This window comes from Octopus bimaculoides, chromosome 24, assembly GCF_046866305.1.
Source record: "Octopus bimaculoides isolate indiv1 chromosome 24, ASM4686630v1, whole genome shotgun sequence".
Lineage (NCBI taxonomy): Eukaryota > Metazoa > Mollusca > Cephalopoda > Octopoda > Octopodidae > Octopus > Octopus bimaculoides.
This window is the reverse complement of record NC_142951.1, coordinates 21471461-21486847: the sequence shown is the minus strand read 5'-3', so window position 1 is coordinate 21486847 and position 15387 is coordinate 21471461. Positions and strand designations below refer to the sequence as shown.

Genomic DNA, 15387 nt, shown 5'->3' with positions numbered 1-15387 from the left:
ATCTTCAATGCTATGAAGAACCAAATTCATCTCAACAACACCGAGAAAAAAACCATTGAAAGAAGCATCTAAAGATTTTATTACCTTCATGCGCTCAGGTCAGCGGATCCGTTTCAAGAAAAAGAACAAGAAACTTCCTGTGAGAAATGAAAAGTGGAACGACTATTGGGAAGTGACTGCAGATTTGCCTGGGTGCCAGGCATTCTTTCCCATCCCAGTTACGGAAAAACCGGACATTTTAATGTGGTGTGAAAGAAGGAAAGTTGTAAATCTAGTTGAGTTAACGGTTCCTCATGAAGATATGGACGCCGCGCGGGCTCGAAAGATTGACTGTTATGTAAACCTCCTCGAGAAATGTGAAGACGCAGGCTGGAAAGCGGAGCATTTTCCAATCGAAGTTGGATCTAGAAGGTTTGTAGGACACAGTGTGAGACTACTGCTGTTATCGTTAGGCCTAACTCATCGTAAGGTAAATACCACCTTGACCGATATCCAAAATACAGTGGAGAAGGCTAGTCATTGGATTTGGTTAAAAACAGACAATGAGCGATGGCTAGAGAAATATTTAGCTTTGTTTTTAATAACCAGTTGATCTAGCAAGCGGGGCCTCATATCAGTGAGGTGGGGGGCGGTGCGCATTGATGCCGTCGAGAGGTAGGCCCTGAAACGACGTGCATTCTCTCCTGATGACCTCATACACTTGGTGGCTTCCGGTATGCGGAGTTTTCAACTGGTAGCACTTGCATGTGCGAGTTGTTTGCAAGACATCTATTCAATGTACAAAATGTCTGAATTCTAACAAAAAGGAAAGTATTTACTTCAAGAAATGTGTAGAAACATAAAAATGATAAAAACCAGAATTTGTCATTTTTGTGGAGAAACACCCATCTCCCCATTTAGACAAACGATAAGTAGTACGTTTGGGTAATCTTCAAGTTTTGGGAATAAAAAAAGTAAATAAAAATACAAGTGAAATAACTTAAAGTCTTACTAGTATTATCCGTGAAATGTGTTTTTTTTTAGCTGTTTATAAATAAATCACACACGTGATTGAAGTTAACTGTTTATATATAAATCACACACGTGATTGAATATCACAGTACCGGCTGAGAGATCGAAAATGCCTCGCGGAAGACCGGCTGCACAACAACTTATTTTTCCTCAAAACGAAATCCTCACTCGTCAATCCATATTAGAAGAATATAATTTTCAACAGAGAGAATTTTGGATGCGCGCCGTCGGTTTATTAGGAATAAGTTTACCTGCGAGGATTGTTTAGTACCATGCGGACTTGTTACACGTTGTGACAGAATTGATGGGAAAGAATGGTACTGTAAAAATTGTAAACAAAGGAAATCTGTTCGTTACAGTTCATTCTTTGAAAGGAGCCATATTCCACTCTACAATCTCGTATTGCTTATCTACTGCTGGTGCAAAGATTTAATGCAAAAACACATTATAGACGAGTGTTTTGTTAGCCACACTACCGTGGTAGATTGGAGTAATTTCTGCCGCGAAGTATGTGACGAATGGCTTCGGCAAAACCCCGTGGAAATTGGTGGAGTTGACAGTAATGGACGGCCAGTGGTGGTGAAAATAGATGAAAGTAAGTTCTTTCATCGAAAGTACCACCGTAGGCTGTGGAGACCTGGCCACTGGGTTTTCGGAGGTGTTGAAAAGAGACTCAAGGAAGTGTTTCCTTGTACAAGTGCCCGACCGAACAGAGCGGACACTGTCGGAATTGATACAGCGGTGGATTTTGCCAGGAACCCACATAATCAGTGACGGGTGGGCATCCTATGCCAATATTGCAAACTCGGGAGGATGTACGTACACCCACGAAGTTATTGTGCATGGGGACCCCTTTGGGCACTATCATGCTATTAGCTGTCAGAAGTGAAAGTGCTCACTGCTAGTGAAGTATCTGTCTGTCTGCCTGCATGCCTGTTGCTGGCCTGTCGATTCTTTGGCTACTGACAGCTAATACCATGACTGACCGGAGCGAGCTATATGTCTGTCTCTCTCTCTCTATCTATCTATTACTCGAAAGTTCGCGCGTCCGCGCTAGCTAGTCGTGAGTAGAAAACACAAATTTAGGCAGTGAAAGTGCTCTCTGCTAGTGAAGTATCTGTCTGTCTGCCTGCATGCCTGTTGCTGGCCTGTCTATTCTTTGGCTACTGACAGCTAATACCATGACTGGCCGGAGCGAGCTATATGTCTGTCTGTCTGTCTGTCTCTCTCTCTCTCTATCTATCTATTACTCGAAAGTTCGCGCGTCCGCGCTAGCTAGTCGTGAGTAGAAAACACAAATTTAATATAAAAACATATTTCCTGAAATTGCAAATTATTTAAAATATAATTTTCAACAGAGAGAATTTATCAAAATAGAAAACAAATGAAGTTTGAAGTTTAAAAATAATAGGATCGACCACTCACGACTAGCTAGCGCGGACGCGCGAACTTTCGAGTAATAGATAGATAGATAGAGAGAGAGAGAGACAGACATATAGCTCGCTCCGGCCAGTCAGTAGTCTGACAGCTAATAGCATGATAGTGCCCCACTTTGTAGATCCAAACGAATTCATACACAGAATATAGAAAACTTGTGGATGAGATTGAAAAGAAAACTTCGGTGCAATTTGACACATCGGATGAATTATTTTCATCTACATGAATTTCTATGGCGGAATTCAACCCAGAAGAAAAAAAACATTCGTTTATTTTTTGGCTGCCATTTCTGAAGTTTGAATGACAAGCCTTCTGTGAAACCTTCAACGGCCGGAGAAAGTTCAAAAGGTCAACTTATTCTCATTAATCTGTAAGCGCCGCGGGGAAGAAAACAAAAGACTAAATATATATTTTAAAATGCTGGTTTTTCTGCGACCAAAAGTTCTTCAAGCTAGTGCCCCAACATGGCCGCAGTCCAATGACTGAAACAAGTAAAAAGATTTTTAGAAAATAAAAACAACCGAGGGGTTTATAAAAACATTTCAAGAGATTTGGCTGTTGTTTCTAGCATGTGGAGATACCTTCTGGGCTTAACTAGCGTCGATACATTCGACTAAAAATTCTTCAAGGTGGTGCTTCAGCATGGCCGCAGTCTAATAACTGTAACAAGTAAAAAGGAAAAAAAAAATCGGGGGCTGGATACGTTCAACTAAAAATTCTTCAAGGCGATGCCCCAGCATGGCCGCAGTCTTATGACGAACAAGTAAAAAGGTGAAAGAAAACAATCTCAAAACATAACCGTGGGCTTTTGTCCTACACTCAAACAACACATCCACGTTAGGTTGGATCTGTTCATTAATATTCATTACAAAAGCTGCTTGTCATAACAGTTAATTTAAGAAACAAACTTTGTTGTGAGAGATAGTATATATTCCCACTTAAAGGTGGGAATAAATATTGACTCTGTCGCTAATATGTTTGTATAACTTTGTTGAATCTAGAGTGAGTCGTTTCGCCAATATTTCCCTTGACACAGACAAAATTTGTATCAACTCACGAATTGACTTAAATACTTACAGGCCAAATACGAAACTGCTCGGCTGGAACTAATAAACGGGGCAAAAAGTTAAGTGACACCGTTTGATATTTTGGCGGGAAACATTTGAACATGGCGTCAAAGCTCAAAGTCGAGTTAAAGAATACTTTCAAGATGCATGGCTTGACACTTCGCGGGTAATTTACTGTTTTATATTTGGTTATTTAATCTCCAGGTCAAATAGATTTCCTGCAAAACTAAACTACATGTCTAGTTTTGCACGGAACTCTTAGTATTTACCGACGCTAATGATTATGAATTTCGTCGGTTCGTAACTGTTTTACTTTGATCAAATATTATCCAGGATTATTGTCCTATCTTTTTCTTAAATTTGTTTCTTTATTTCAATAATTTGTTATTGAAGCATACTAAAATAACTTTTTTACGGAATTATTTTAGATGCATTTTTAAAATATCAAAATTGTATTTTTTTTCCCCCAAAAAAGAATGAACGAGTATAATTTGGCACAACTACGCATGTGTTCCACGACTTTGTTTTCTCATAAAATCCAGAAATATGAACAGAGGTAAAGGACATGGACTGCACCCCCCTCTTTCGGTTTTGTTTATCTTTCTACAGAAACCCACTTTTTCGACTGCGGAGATCCCGAATCTACAAAAAAAAAAAAAAAATCGGCATTTCAAAATTTTAACCCCCTCTTTTTCACTTTTTTTAGAATTTTTTTTGCGAAATATGTTGAAAAATACGGAGATTATGATTCTAAAAAAAAATTTGTAAAATTTCAATTTTTCAAAAAAAAAAAAAAAAAAAAATTAATAAACACTTCCTTCCCTCAGCCTGTTTTGTAAGGACATTTTTACAAATACCTTTCAGATGGTGTAGATTAGAATTATATTGCAGTTTAATATGCAAAATTAATATTAATACGACAAGACTTGTATTAAAATTAGATGGCCTGGACACATAAGCAATATGGAGCTATGGCAAAGAACGAATCAAGTTTCGATTAGGGAGCAAATATTTAAGAAAAGTGGATTGGTAGCACAATTAGAAAGGACACACCAAATGTAGCGAAAAATAGTTTCTTATGAGAAATCGAAAATGCCTCGTGGAAGACCGGCTGCACAACATCTTATTGTTGCTGAAAACGAAATGCTCAATCTCATCTTATCTATATGAATTTCTATGGCGGAATTCAATTCCAAAAGAAAAAACATTTGTTTATTTTTTGGCTGCCATTTCTGAAGTGTATTAATGTTGAGTAGGTGAATTTCTAGAACTGCATGGTGACCCTCACTCGGCGAAAATAGATATATTTTAATGAAATTTTCCACAGTGCAATATATTCAAACATCTGGAGCATAACTGTAGAAAATTTCATTAATAAATATCTATTTTTAATGAACACGATCTCATTGAGATCAGCATGCAGTCCTAGAAATTTATCTGTTGAATTTCATTATCATTTCCATCGACAAAGTTCTCTCCATGCACAATTGTTTCTTTTCTGCCAGTTGTTTTTGACTCCGTTCCGTCGGGTACTCCCTTAATCATTTTAAACTTTTATAAGAAATTCCGTCGCATGCTGTTTTAGAAAGAAGCAAAAAAAAAGCACGTGTGTGATTTATTTATAAACAGCTAAAAGAAAACGGATAATAATGGTAAGTCGTTCAGTTATTTCCCTTGAATATTTTTATTTACCTTTTTACCCCCCCTAAACTTGAAGATTACCATTCTAATCTACGCCATCTTAGAGATATTTGTATAAAATTTCCGATAAAATCGATTATTCCTTGAAAAATGTGTGACCATGTGGGCATAACTACAGAGTTGTACCAACCATGTGTATGGCTAATAGTTGGAAATTCTTTGTGTTCAGTCTCTAAGACTGCTTCTCATTGAGTATGCCAATCGAAGTATTTCAGCCTATTTTTTTTTCTTTTTCAGTTCTATTCTAGCCCAGGGGTTCTTCACCATTTTAAAAACTACTTTTATTACACACACACACACATATATTCACAGCAAGTTGTTTTACACCTGTTACACTAATTATTTTTTGTTTTTGACACCGGGTCAAACACTAGTTTAGAGGCCATCAATGTGTGACGATGCGAATGTTCCAAGTCCTCTCCCCACCTCAGCCGTTCGCGAGCGCGCATTTTTTTTTCTTCATTTTCGTTCAGAGCAAGTTGTTTTACACCTGTTAGACTAATTTCTTTTATCGTTGAGCTCCGGTCAAACGCTTTAGTTTGACTAAAATTCCTATTTTGTTTATCACCCATTCACTCATGTAGGCTGAACTATGCAAAATGTTAGAGAAAGAAACCTGTTTGAAATAGAGATTCTTGAAAAAAAATTTCAGAATCGGAATCTCCATAGCCTAAAACGTGGGATTCCGTAAAAAAAACAATAATAAAACAAGGGGGGAAAGGTTCAGATTACATATAGTCCATCTGGACCCAGCATTTTTTCAAGAGCCGTAAAAATACTATTATGGATCCCCAATTTACTATTTTGGGTACTATTCGAGAAGAGTGGTTCCGGTGCGCGCATCCGCGCTAGCTAGTCGTGACTAGTCGATCCTACAACGACTATCTAGCTCGAATGCGCAAAAGTTGCAAGGTAAATTTTTTTTTTTTTTGGTAATCTTCAAGTTTAGGGCGATAAAAAAAATAAATAAGAATATTCAAGGGAAATAACTGAACGACTTACCAGTATTATCCGTTTTCTTCTAGCTGTTTATAAATAAATCACACCCTAACGTCAATCAAATGACGTGTGATTTATTTATAAACAGAGATGTACTGAGAATACTGGTAAGACATTCAGTTACTTCCCTTGAATATTTTTTTTTTGATCCCCGTAAACTTGAAGATTACCTTTTTTTTTTTCTGTTGACACTTCCCTATCTCACTCTAAAAACGTCGTTTTACGTTCTTCCACGGTGTATTTTGGTGTCGCATCTATTTCAGTAAACCCATTGTACGCACTCTAACAATCAGAATATATAGTCATTCCTGGTTTTACTCTTTTACTTGTTTTAGTCTTTTGACTGTGGCCATGCTGGAGCACCGCCTTTTAGTCGAGCAAATCGACCCCAGGACTTATTCTTTAGAAGCCTAGTACTTATTCAATCGATCTCTTTTGCCGAACCGCTAAGTTACGGGGACAAACACACACATACAAACATACACACGCACATACATATATATATACATATATACGACGGGCTTCTTTCAGCTTCCGTCTACCAAATCCACTCACAAGGCTTTGGTCGGCCCGAGGCTATAGTAGAAGACACGTGCCCAAGATGCCGCGCAGTGGGACTGAACCCGGGACCATGTGGTTGGTAAGCTAGCTACTTACCACACAGCCACTCCTAACTATTGGAACACTCAAAGAGTTAATTCTGTGATGCCCATCGTGCGGATGATCCTATGACAAGCACAATGCCTGGCTGGGTTAACCAGGTGATTTCAGCAACAGAGTTCCTATTGCTCAAGAAGGATGTTTTGGAGAACACTGATTCCTTGATAACTTTTTTTAATAAGTGGTAGAAAAGTTTCAGAAGAACGGTCAGGTACAAAGACTAAAAAACCTATTTTTATCCTCTCTATCCCATCCTCCGTTGTATTTGCGCTTGCACATCAGAGTCATCTATTTCTACAATGTGCCCAAGTCCACCAATTTGGTAGGGGTTACACAAAAGATAATTGTACTGATACCATTTGAACTACAGTAGATTTTGAAAGACCGACTTTTTAATGGACTCTATCAAAAACAGGTAGTGTATAATTTATTTACTTTACATAAATTATTTACTTTGTGTAAAAATAAAATTGCTTACTTTGTTTAGAAAAAACCCTCATACATGTTTTGGGTCAAACTAAAGCGTTCTAGCCTGAATGATGTTATTCAGTGTGCTAGAAATAGCAGTCAAATCTCCTTAAAATAACACTCTATTGTCTTATGGTAAGGAGACATTGTGTTGATGGGATGGTCATGGTTGGAACGTTTATTTAATGATAGGTCTGTTGGATGAGGGTTGACATTGCAATAAGCAAGAATGTATTCATCACACTGCAGTTATATAGTCCTCCTAGACTATGCCTGAATTAAAGACAAAGTATTCATGGCTGGAACTTTTTTCATCCTAGACCTACTGGGTGGTCACTAGCCTGGGGTTAAACAAAATATTTTTTGTTGTTTCATGTATCAAGGAATCAGTGTTCTCCAAAACATCCTTCTTGAGCAATAAGAACTCTGTTGCTGAAATCACCTGGCTAACCCAGCCAGGCATTGTGCTTGTCATAGGATCATCCGCACGATGAGCATCAGAGAATTAACTCTTTGAGTGTTCCAATGGTTACAAGTGTCAAATGACATTGTTCACACCCAGGATGTCAGTTGGCATATTGTATGCCAACTGTTATTCATGTATGTCATTAAGCCAATTAGACAAGTTTGTTCAAATTAGGCCGTGTCAAGAGAGGGCTCTGCGCACACACTAGAGTGGAGGACACTATGATGAATTTTCAGTATATCATTGTGGTTTCAATGCTTTTTAGCTAGGACTGGCATACTACACAATATAAAACACCTATCTTCAGCTTTTGTAGAGTAGAGGGCCCTACTGACAGGTCTCTAGTTGGACCCTACACCTCCTAGTGCTGGCCCTGCATGCTGAGATGAAAATAAAATTTTTCAAAAAATTGCGTATGTTAGTACTTTTCTTATCACAAGAACAGCCACAATGCACACTGTGAGAAATTGATAAAAACCAGTGAATCTTCAATTTCATACAATTAGAAAGTTGCTTTACAAAATTAAATGATCATAGAGCAAAAGTTTCCCTTTGTTGGAATATGAAAAAATTACAAGTTGGAGGTGTGAACTGTTACCGCAGAATGATGGAGGTTTTCAACCTGATTGTTTCCTGTTTTTCAGTGAAGCCAGTAAATTTCTTTTGGAACATTTGGAGACTATGAAATCAAGTAAAAGAATGCAGATGATTGACAAAATTTTGGAGAATGTAATGAAGCAACCTTGTGAGTAAGACATTTTTCTTTTTCTTTTTTTTTCCCTCTACTAGGAGTTCTGTATTATTGAGGTTTGATTGAATTTATGTTCCATTCCCCAGTTTTGTGGTCTTTCCTTTGTTTTTCTATTCTTTTCAACCATGGGACTATCCATGTCTAGAACCTATCTCCACACTCATTTTGACTATAGGACATGACTCAGCACTGGTAAACATATTAGGAAGCCTCTACATGGGTCTGCTAGAAACATTAACCAGATCACTCATAAATTACATTCTTTACCATCTCGGAAGTGGAAGGACAAAGTTCAGAGAGCTCCTACCCCTGCTGGTAACAAAGGGCCCCTCTCTCAGAGTGAAAGACAGATTGTTTGATCCTGTGTGTGCAAACTGCTATGCTGCATGGCAGTGAAACATGGGCTGTGATAGCTGAGGATATGCAAAGGCTTGACAGAAACAAAGCCAGTATGCTTTGCTGGATGTGCAATGTCTGTGCATGTTCAACAGAGTGTAAGCATCTTGAGAGAAAAGTTGGGCTTAAGAGGCACCAGATGTGGTATGCAAGAGAGAGGACTGTGCTGGTATGGTCATGTGATGCATACGGATGAGAACAGCTGTGTTAAGAAGTGCTGATCTCTAAACGGTGGTAGAGGTAGACCCAGGAGGACGTGGGATGTGGTGGTGAAGAATGATCTTCAAACTTTGAGCCTCCCAGAGGCAGTGACTGGTGACCGTGATATTTGGCAATGTGTTATGGTTGAGATGACCCATCAAGCCAAGTGAAATCAGTTGTGCTAACTGGCACCCGTGCTGGTGACACTTAAAGAACACCTTTCGAATGTTGGGCCTCACAGTGGCAAAGTGGCTGACTTCCTTTTGAGCATTGGGCCTAACGAAGGCAATGACCGAGACCTTCAGCATTATGTCATGCTTGAGAAGACCTATCAAGCTGAGCAAAATCGCAGTCATGGCAGATACCGGTGTCTTGAAAATGGCACGTAAAAGCACCCATTGCACTCTTGGAGTGGTTGGCATTATGAAGGGCATCGAACTGTAGAAAACCATGCCAAATCAAACTGAAGTCTGGTGCAGCATGGACAATGGATATTAAATGATATCTATATATATGTATAATGAAGAAAGCAAAATAAAAAAAAAAATCAATTCTAGCTTAAAACATGATTAAATTAAAATGAATAAGAATATAAAATAAGCGTTGTTATAATACATAAGGAATAAGTGAGAGGATAATTAAAGATGTGAGTATGAAGAATGGACATTGAATAAAGGAAATGAACATGCAATAAATACAATAATGCAGAAGGTGCTGCACAGTGATACTGAACCACTTTGTTCAGAAGCAATGGGCATAAGTGGAAGTAACTCATTCTCTTCAGAGCTGCTTCCTTCATTGAAGTAACATCAATGTCTAAGAAGTGGAGTCTGGCTTTTGCCATTTTTTATTTGTACTTTAATCATTGTGGAGCTCTTGACAAGAAGGCTTCATTGAATCTGTAATTTTAGCACAGAAATTCATCAATACTTATTCGTACCTCCTCCACATCACTTTGTGTTATTATTATACATTTTAAGTTCATATTTTCCCTAAGTCAGCTTTGCCTTTCATCTTTCCAGAGTTGGCAGTAAAGTAGTCAATTTTACTAACCTCCTCCCTAGCCAATTTGTGGCCTTCTATCTCAGTAAGAACTATTTCAATGAAGTTTATAGTTTTTTTTTTTTCCTTGTTAGTGACATCATCTTTGATAGATCGATTTACCTGCATGACTGCACTGCAGGAATGTGTTGCTGGTAATGAAAACGATGGGTAAGTTTCTTGTTAATTGATGGACCCTGTCTTTTTTTTTTTCTCTCCCTCAACTTTTACAGTGAGCATTCAGTTTAATTTAGGATTATGTATTTGTTTCACAAGACCGTTGATTTGGAAATGGATATTGTTATACATAGTTGGAGATGGTCATCTTTTACTAATTAAAACAAGCACTATTTATTTGATCTTCACTATAGCTTTATTATTTTTTTCACTTTTTAGTTTATTTTCCACCAAATTTCTTTTGTCACACATTCTGTGACTTCTGCAGCTCTTCTGTCCCACATGGTCTCCTCTTACCAGACAAATAAAATAAATAAAAATATATACTAATAAAACTAAAATGAAGATCAAATAAATAAGGTGTGTTTAATTGGCAAAAGATGACCATCTTCCAGTATAACTATTCAATTCTCTCCCCCCAGCACACTGAATTGATGTAAGTAGGTCTTGAATTAAGGACCTATGTACAGTGCAGCACAAGACAGTAAATGTGTGGTCATAGCTACTCAGAACTGTGACTACCTAAATGCATTGCCATCCTGTATTTGATACCAAAACTTGGTTGGTGAGGAGAACATGTGCTGCCAGTGTCAAGTGGAATGGTTTTTGTCAAATATTTGGATTGACGGGATTTTTAATGAGTTGGACAAAATTCTTTGCCATATTTAGGTGCCCTTCTACCTTGTTTTGGTCATTAGACTTTGGCCATGTTGGGGGCACCATCTTGAATTTCAGTTGACCAAATTGATCTTAGTACTTATTTTGTTTTATCTGTTCTTATTCTATCATCCCTTTGTCCACCTAATAAGTTACAAGGATGTAAACACACCATGATAGGTTGTCAAGTAGTGGTGGGGGACAAACATAGTCAAAAAAAAAACTAACACACATGACAGGCTTCTTTCAGTTTCTGTCTATCAAATCCACTATGAATACTTAGTTGGCCCGAGGCAGTAGAAGACATGCAATGGGACTGAACCCAGAACCATGTGATTGGGTCAGTAAAATAAAGTACCAGTCAAGTACTTGGTGTAATTTTCTGTACTCTCCAAAATTTGTAGCCTTGTCAAAAATACATATAGATACTTGTTACAAACAGGATACATGACTTCTCGTTAAGATGTCTTTCAGTATTTCTTGCACTGGTGTTTTTGTTTTTCTTTATTTTTCTCTCTTTTATTTCTTGTTTTTCTTTATTTTTCTCTTATATTTTCTCTCTGTTTGCTTTTCCCTAGAAAGTGTGAAAAATAGTTAATATTTCCTTCAAACTTTGCTTTTGTTATATTTATTCAAACCCCAAAGAATCCTTCTCAGTGCATGGCTGTGATGCTGCCCCACTACTCCTGCTCATGATCAGAGAGATACAAATATTATCAGCCACTAAGGGACATGCTCAAGTGGTTAAGGTCAAGCAACTGAGAAGCAAATTGAGCAGAATATTTGCTATAATGATATTTCTGCTTCAGCAACTCTGCACAGAATCAATCTGAAATGTAATGGAAAATAGGTCAGTTTCAAAACATTGATGTCCAGGTGACAGAAGCAAAGTTTGAAGGGAATAGTAGTCATTTCCTTTGATTTCTAGATAGAAGCAAATAGGAAATAACACTTACTGACCAAAGACAGATAAAAATATGTTGATGCAGAGTTTTGTATGCTAGATGCTCTTCTTGACAACAACCAACCCTCAGCTGTTTCCAAACTAGACAATTATCCAGACATACTTATTTAGAGAACTGGAAACAAGGACATCAAATGAATGAGCCTTTGGTTTACAAGAACTCTGCAACATGTCAAGAAACCCAGGGATGTATCTGGTAAACTGCAAGCAAACAATGCTATTCACATGAATAGTGAAGCCTTTGTTAACAACCAGTAAACACAAAGAAGTGAAAGGAGATACACACTCACACAAACATGCTCACACATCTACTACAGGCTTCTTTCAATTTCTGTCTACCAAATCCACTCACAAGTTGGTTGACTTGAGGCTATAGTAGAAGATACTTGCCCAAGGTGCCATGCAGTGGGACTGAACTCAAAATCATGCGGTTGGGAAGTAAGCTTGTTAACCACACAGCCATGTCTGTGCTGAAAATTCCTCAAATTAATGGAAACATTTTCAACAGTCGAGTCATTAGAAATCTACTGAAAAGAGGACTAAATGAGAGTTGACAGCTGTACCTGGCAAGGTAAATCTTGATGTAACGACACATTTGTTATTACTTGGAAACTTAATCTCGTTACCAACTTTGAGATTTGAAATAGAACATAGCTCTTTAGTCCTGACCATCTTTGTTATTTAAAATATTTGTTGTTTGATTTCAGAGAAAATGCCTTTAGTGTGATTGATGCGTTTTCAGTGCCAAGATACACTTATGCTGAAGAACGGAAAAAATTCATTTTGTAAGTTATCCTTAAAGTTTGCTGCTTTTTTTTTTTTTTTTTTTTTTTTTCCTGGATTGATCTTGTTCACCTTTAAAGCCTTCAGTATCAACCCTCTCAAAACACCCTTGGTTCTATGATACAAACTTCCTCTTTTAAAATGATTTAAATAAAAGCTTTCTATTAAGACTTCATGATAATTTATGTTTCAGACATTAATTTAATGATTTCACATTTTGGCCTGCAATTTTTGTGGGGAGGGTGTAAGTCAGATGCCTGTATATGTACAGCTATGCTACATGGCAGTGGAACATGGAAGTTTAATGATTGTTTGATGAAGGAAATGTTCTCTATGTGGCCTGTGTGTTTTCTGTACTCAGTTTATCATTTTGTCCACGTTTTTTTGCTATGTCCTGTACCTAGATATGCATCTATATATACATGTTGATGTAGGTATGTACGTATATATAATATATACTCATATGTTAATTGTATTATATATATATATATATATATATATATATATAGGTTTAGCTAGATTAAGAAGTTTGCTTCCCAATCAGGTTCGGTCCCACTGTGGGGCATCCTGGGCAAATGTCTTCTATAGCCTCAGGCCAACCAAAGCCTTGTTAGTGGATTTGATAGATGGAAACTGAAAGAAGCCTATAGCATCAGTTAACATCCATTTTCTATACTGGCATGGTTTGGATAGTTTATTGGAATCCCATGAGCCATAAGGCTGTGTCAAGCTCCAATATCGGCTTGGGCATTGTTTCCATAGCTGGATGCCTTTTCTTATGCCAACCATTTTACAATGCATACTGGGTGCTTTTCTCATGCCACTGGTACTAGTGAGGTCACCAACTAACTTTAACCCTTTCGTTACCATATTTCTAACCAAATTACACCCCTTATGTGTTTCAATTAATTTCTAACATAATCATAAATTTAGGCTGGTTTCGTTAAACAACTCTAACTTTTTTATTTATCAACATATTAATGTGATTTTTGGAAGATAAATTCACGAAAGGTTCTCAACCAATTCTATACCAAAATTTTTGTCACAAAGTGACTTTAATTACAGGTAAATTCAACAAAATATAAAATTATTAAAATTTTTGTTCAAACATCGCTATAGAAAATGGGTTATTAGCTAATATTCAATTGGGTATACAACAAAATATTATTATAGAAGAGTCGTGCACATTACTGGATTTATTACTGTCTCTTTTGTCAGTATAACATTAAAATCCAGAGCAGTACCCAGTATTTGATTCACAAATCTTTTCCAAACTTTGATCCCCCATTTTGTGCGCTTTCCTGGCATATACTGTTGAAAACGCACTCGGCCTTTATAGCCCACCATATCCTTATCTATAAATTGTTTTATATGTGCTTTGAACACAGTCAATGAGGGGTCTTATTTTAAATAAGGGATCAAAGTCTGGTTTTTCACGTACTGGTGTACTGCTCGTGTCTCTTACATGTAGATATTGAGTCAATTTTAAAAACCGTATCCTCGTCATTATACTCGACATATTCGTCGCCAAAGGGTTCATCACTACTCCAGTAATTTGTTAGTCTAGGTAACTTTCTAATGCCCATGATAATATTTATGGCAAAATATGCTTTAATTTCATTCAAGTTTATGGGAAACCTCAAATTATCCTTTTTTACGCTTTGTTTACATTTAGCGTAACGGTTTGTTTCCGCCGTAATCAATTCAAATAGGCACATCGGAAAAAGCAAAAAGAAATAGTCTAAAGCTTTACTCTCCTGGGTAAGACTGTGACTTGGTCCAGTTTCTTCAGAAAAATCACTGAAAGAAGGAGTTTTTAAATTTTCACTCCATTCAGGTACTAATTCATTATCTTTATCGCTATCATCGGAGCTCTCGGATTCACTGCTTTCATTTTCGGAAAATGAAACCTCAGATTCATTATCAAATACCACGTGCTTTTTTTTTTTTTTCGGTTACAGAGTTAGATTTATCAAGGTCTTCAACGGAAAATCCTTCGAATTCTGACTCGCTGCTTGACAGAATAAAATTCGTATCCATTTTTTTGTCAGGATTACAAATTTTGAAAACACAACAGGAACAAATTTGGAAAAAAATCTCCCAAAATTCACAAAATTAAAAAAACACGTTGATCGTCGTACAAAACTATAGCTGAACTGTTTACACAAATAATCACGTGTTTTCACGAATGTACTAAAGAGATTTGCTCAGATATTCTCATTTAAATATGAATAGGTGATTACGGGCGGTTTTGGGCGGCTTGGTCACATGAACAAAAAATTTTTTCGGGCGGCTTTGGGCGGTTTGGTAACGAAAGGGTTAAATCAGGAAAGGAAATCCCCCTCCCCCAATTAATTGTGGTAGTAGGGGAAGTAATTGAGGGGCAGTGGTTTTATGTCAGGTGTTGAGAAGCTAAAGTGTAATGGATGGACAAGCACAAGTATCTTCCTACAGGAGAGATAACATGGCCACCCTGCATTATATAATGTTAGGAGTAGCTGGGAAAAATAAGATGGAAGTGATGGAGTGTCAGAGCAAATCCCTAAGGTACAAGATGTGACATGTTTAGGTGTGTGAGGGAGAGATCAATCTAGTGAGTGATGAACAA

The 15387-nt window shown here is 37.3% G+C and overlaps 1 protein-coding gene across 3 annotated transcripts in view; it reads left to right on the top strand.

Annotated features, from left to right (window-relative positions):
• The first annotated feature begins 1843 nt into the window (after positions 1-1843).
• The window catches only part of LOC106875171 (DNA polymerase epsilon subunit 2), a 31799-nt gene continuing 18255 nt past the window's right edge, over positions 1844-15387 (top strand). The window contains exons 1-4 of one of the 3 annotated variants that reach the window (XM_052976756.2): positions 1844-3681; positions 8454-8554; positions 10294-10369; positions 12704-12781. In XM_052976756.2, coding sequence (XP_052832716.1) covers positions 3617-3681; positions 8454-8554; positions 10294-10369; positions 12704-12781 — 320 coding nt within the window. In that variant the 5' untranslated portion in view covers positions 1844-3616. Of the gene's footprint in view, positions 7291-8453; positions 8559-10293; positions 10370-12703; positions 12782-15387 lie in introns of all 3 variants that reach the window. The other 2 variants (XM_052976757.2, XM_089340955.1) reach the window with 2 other exon arrangements.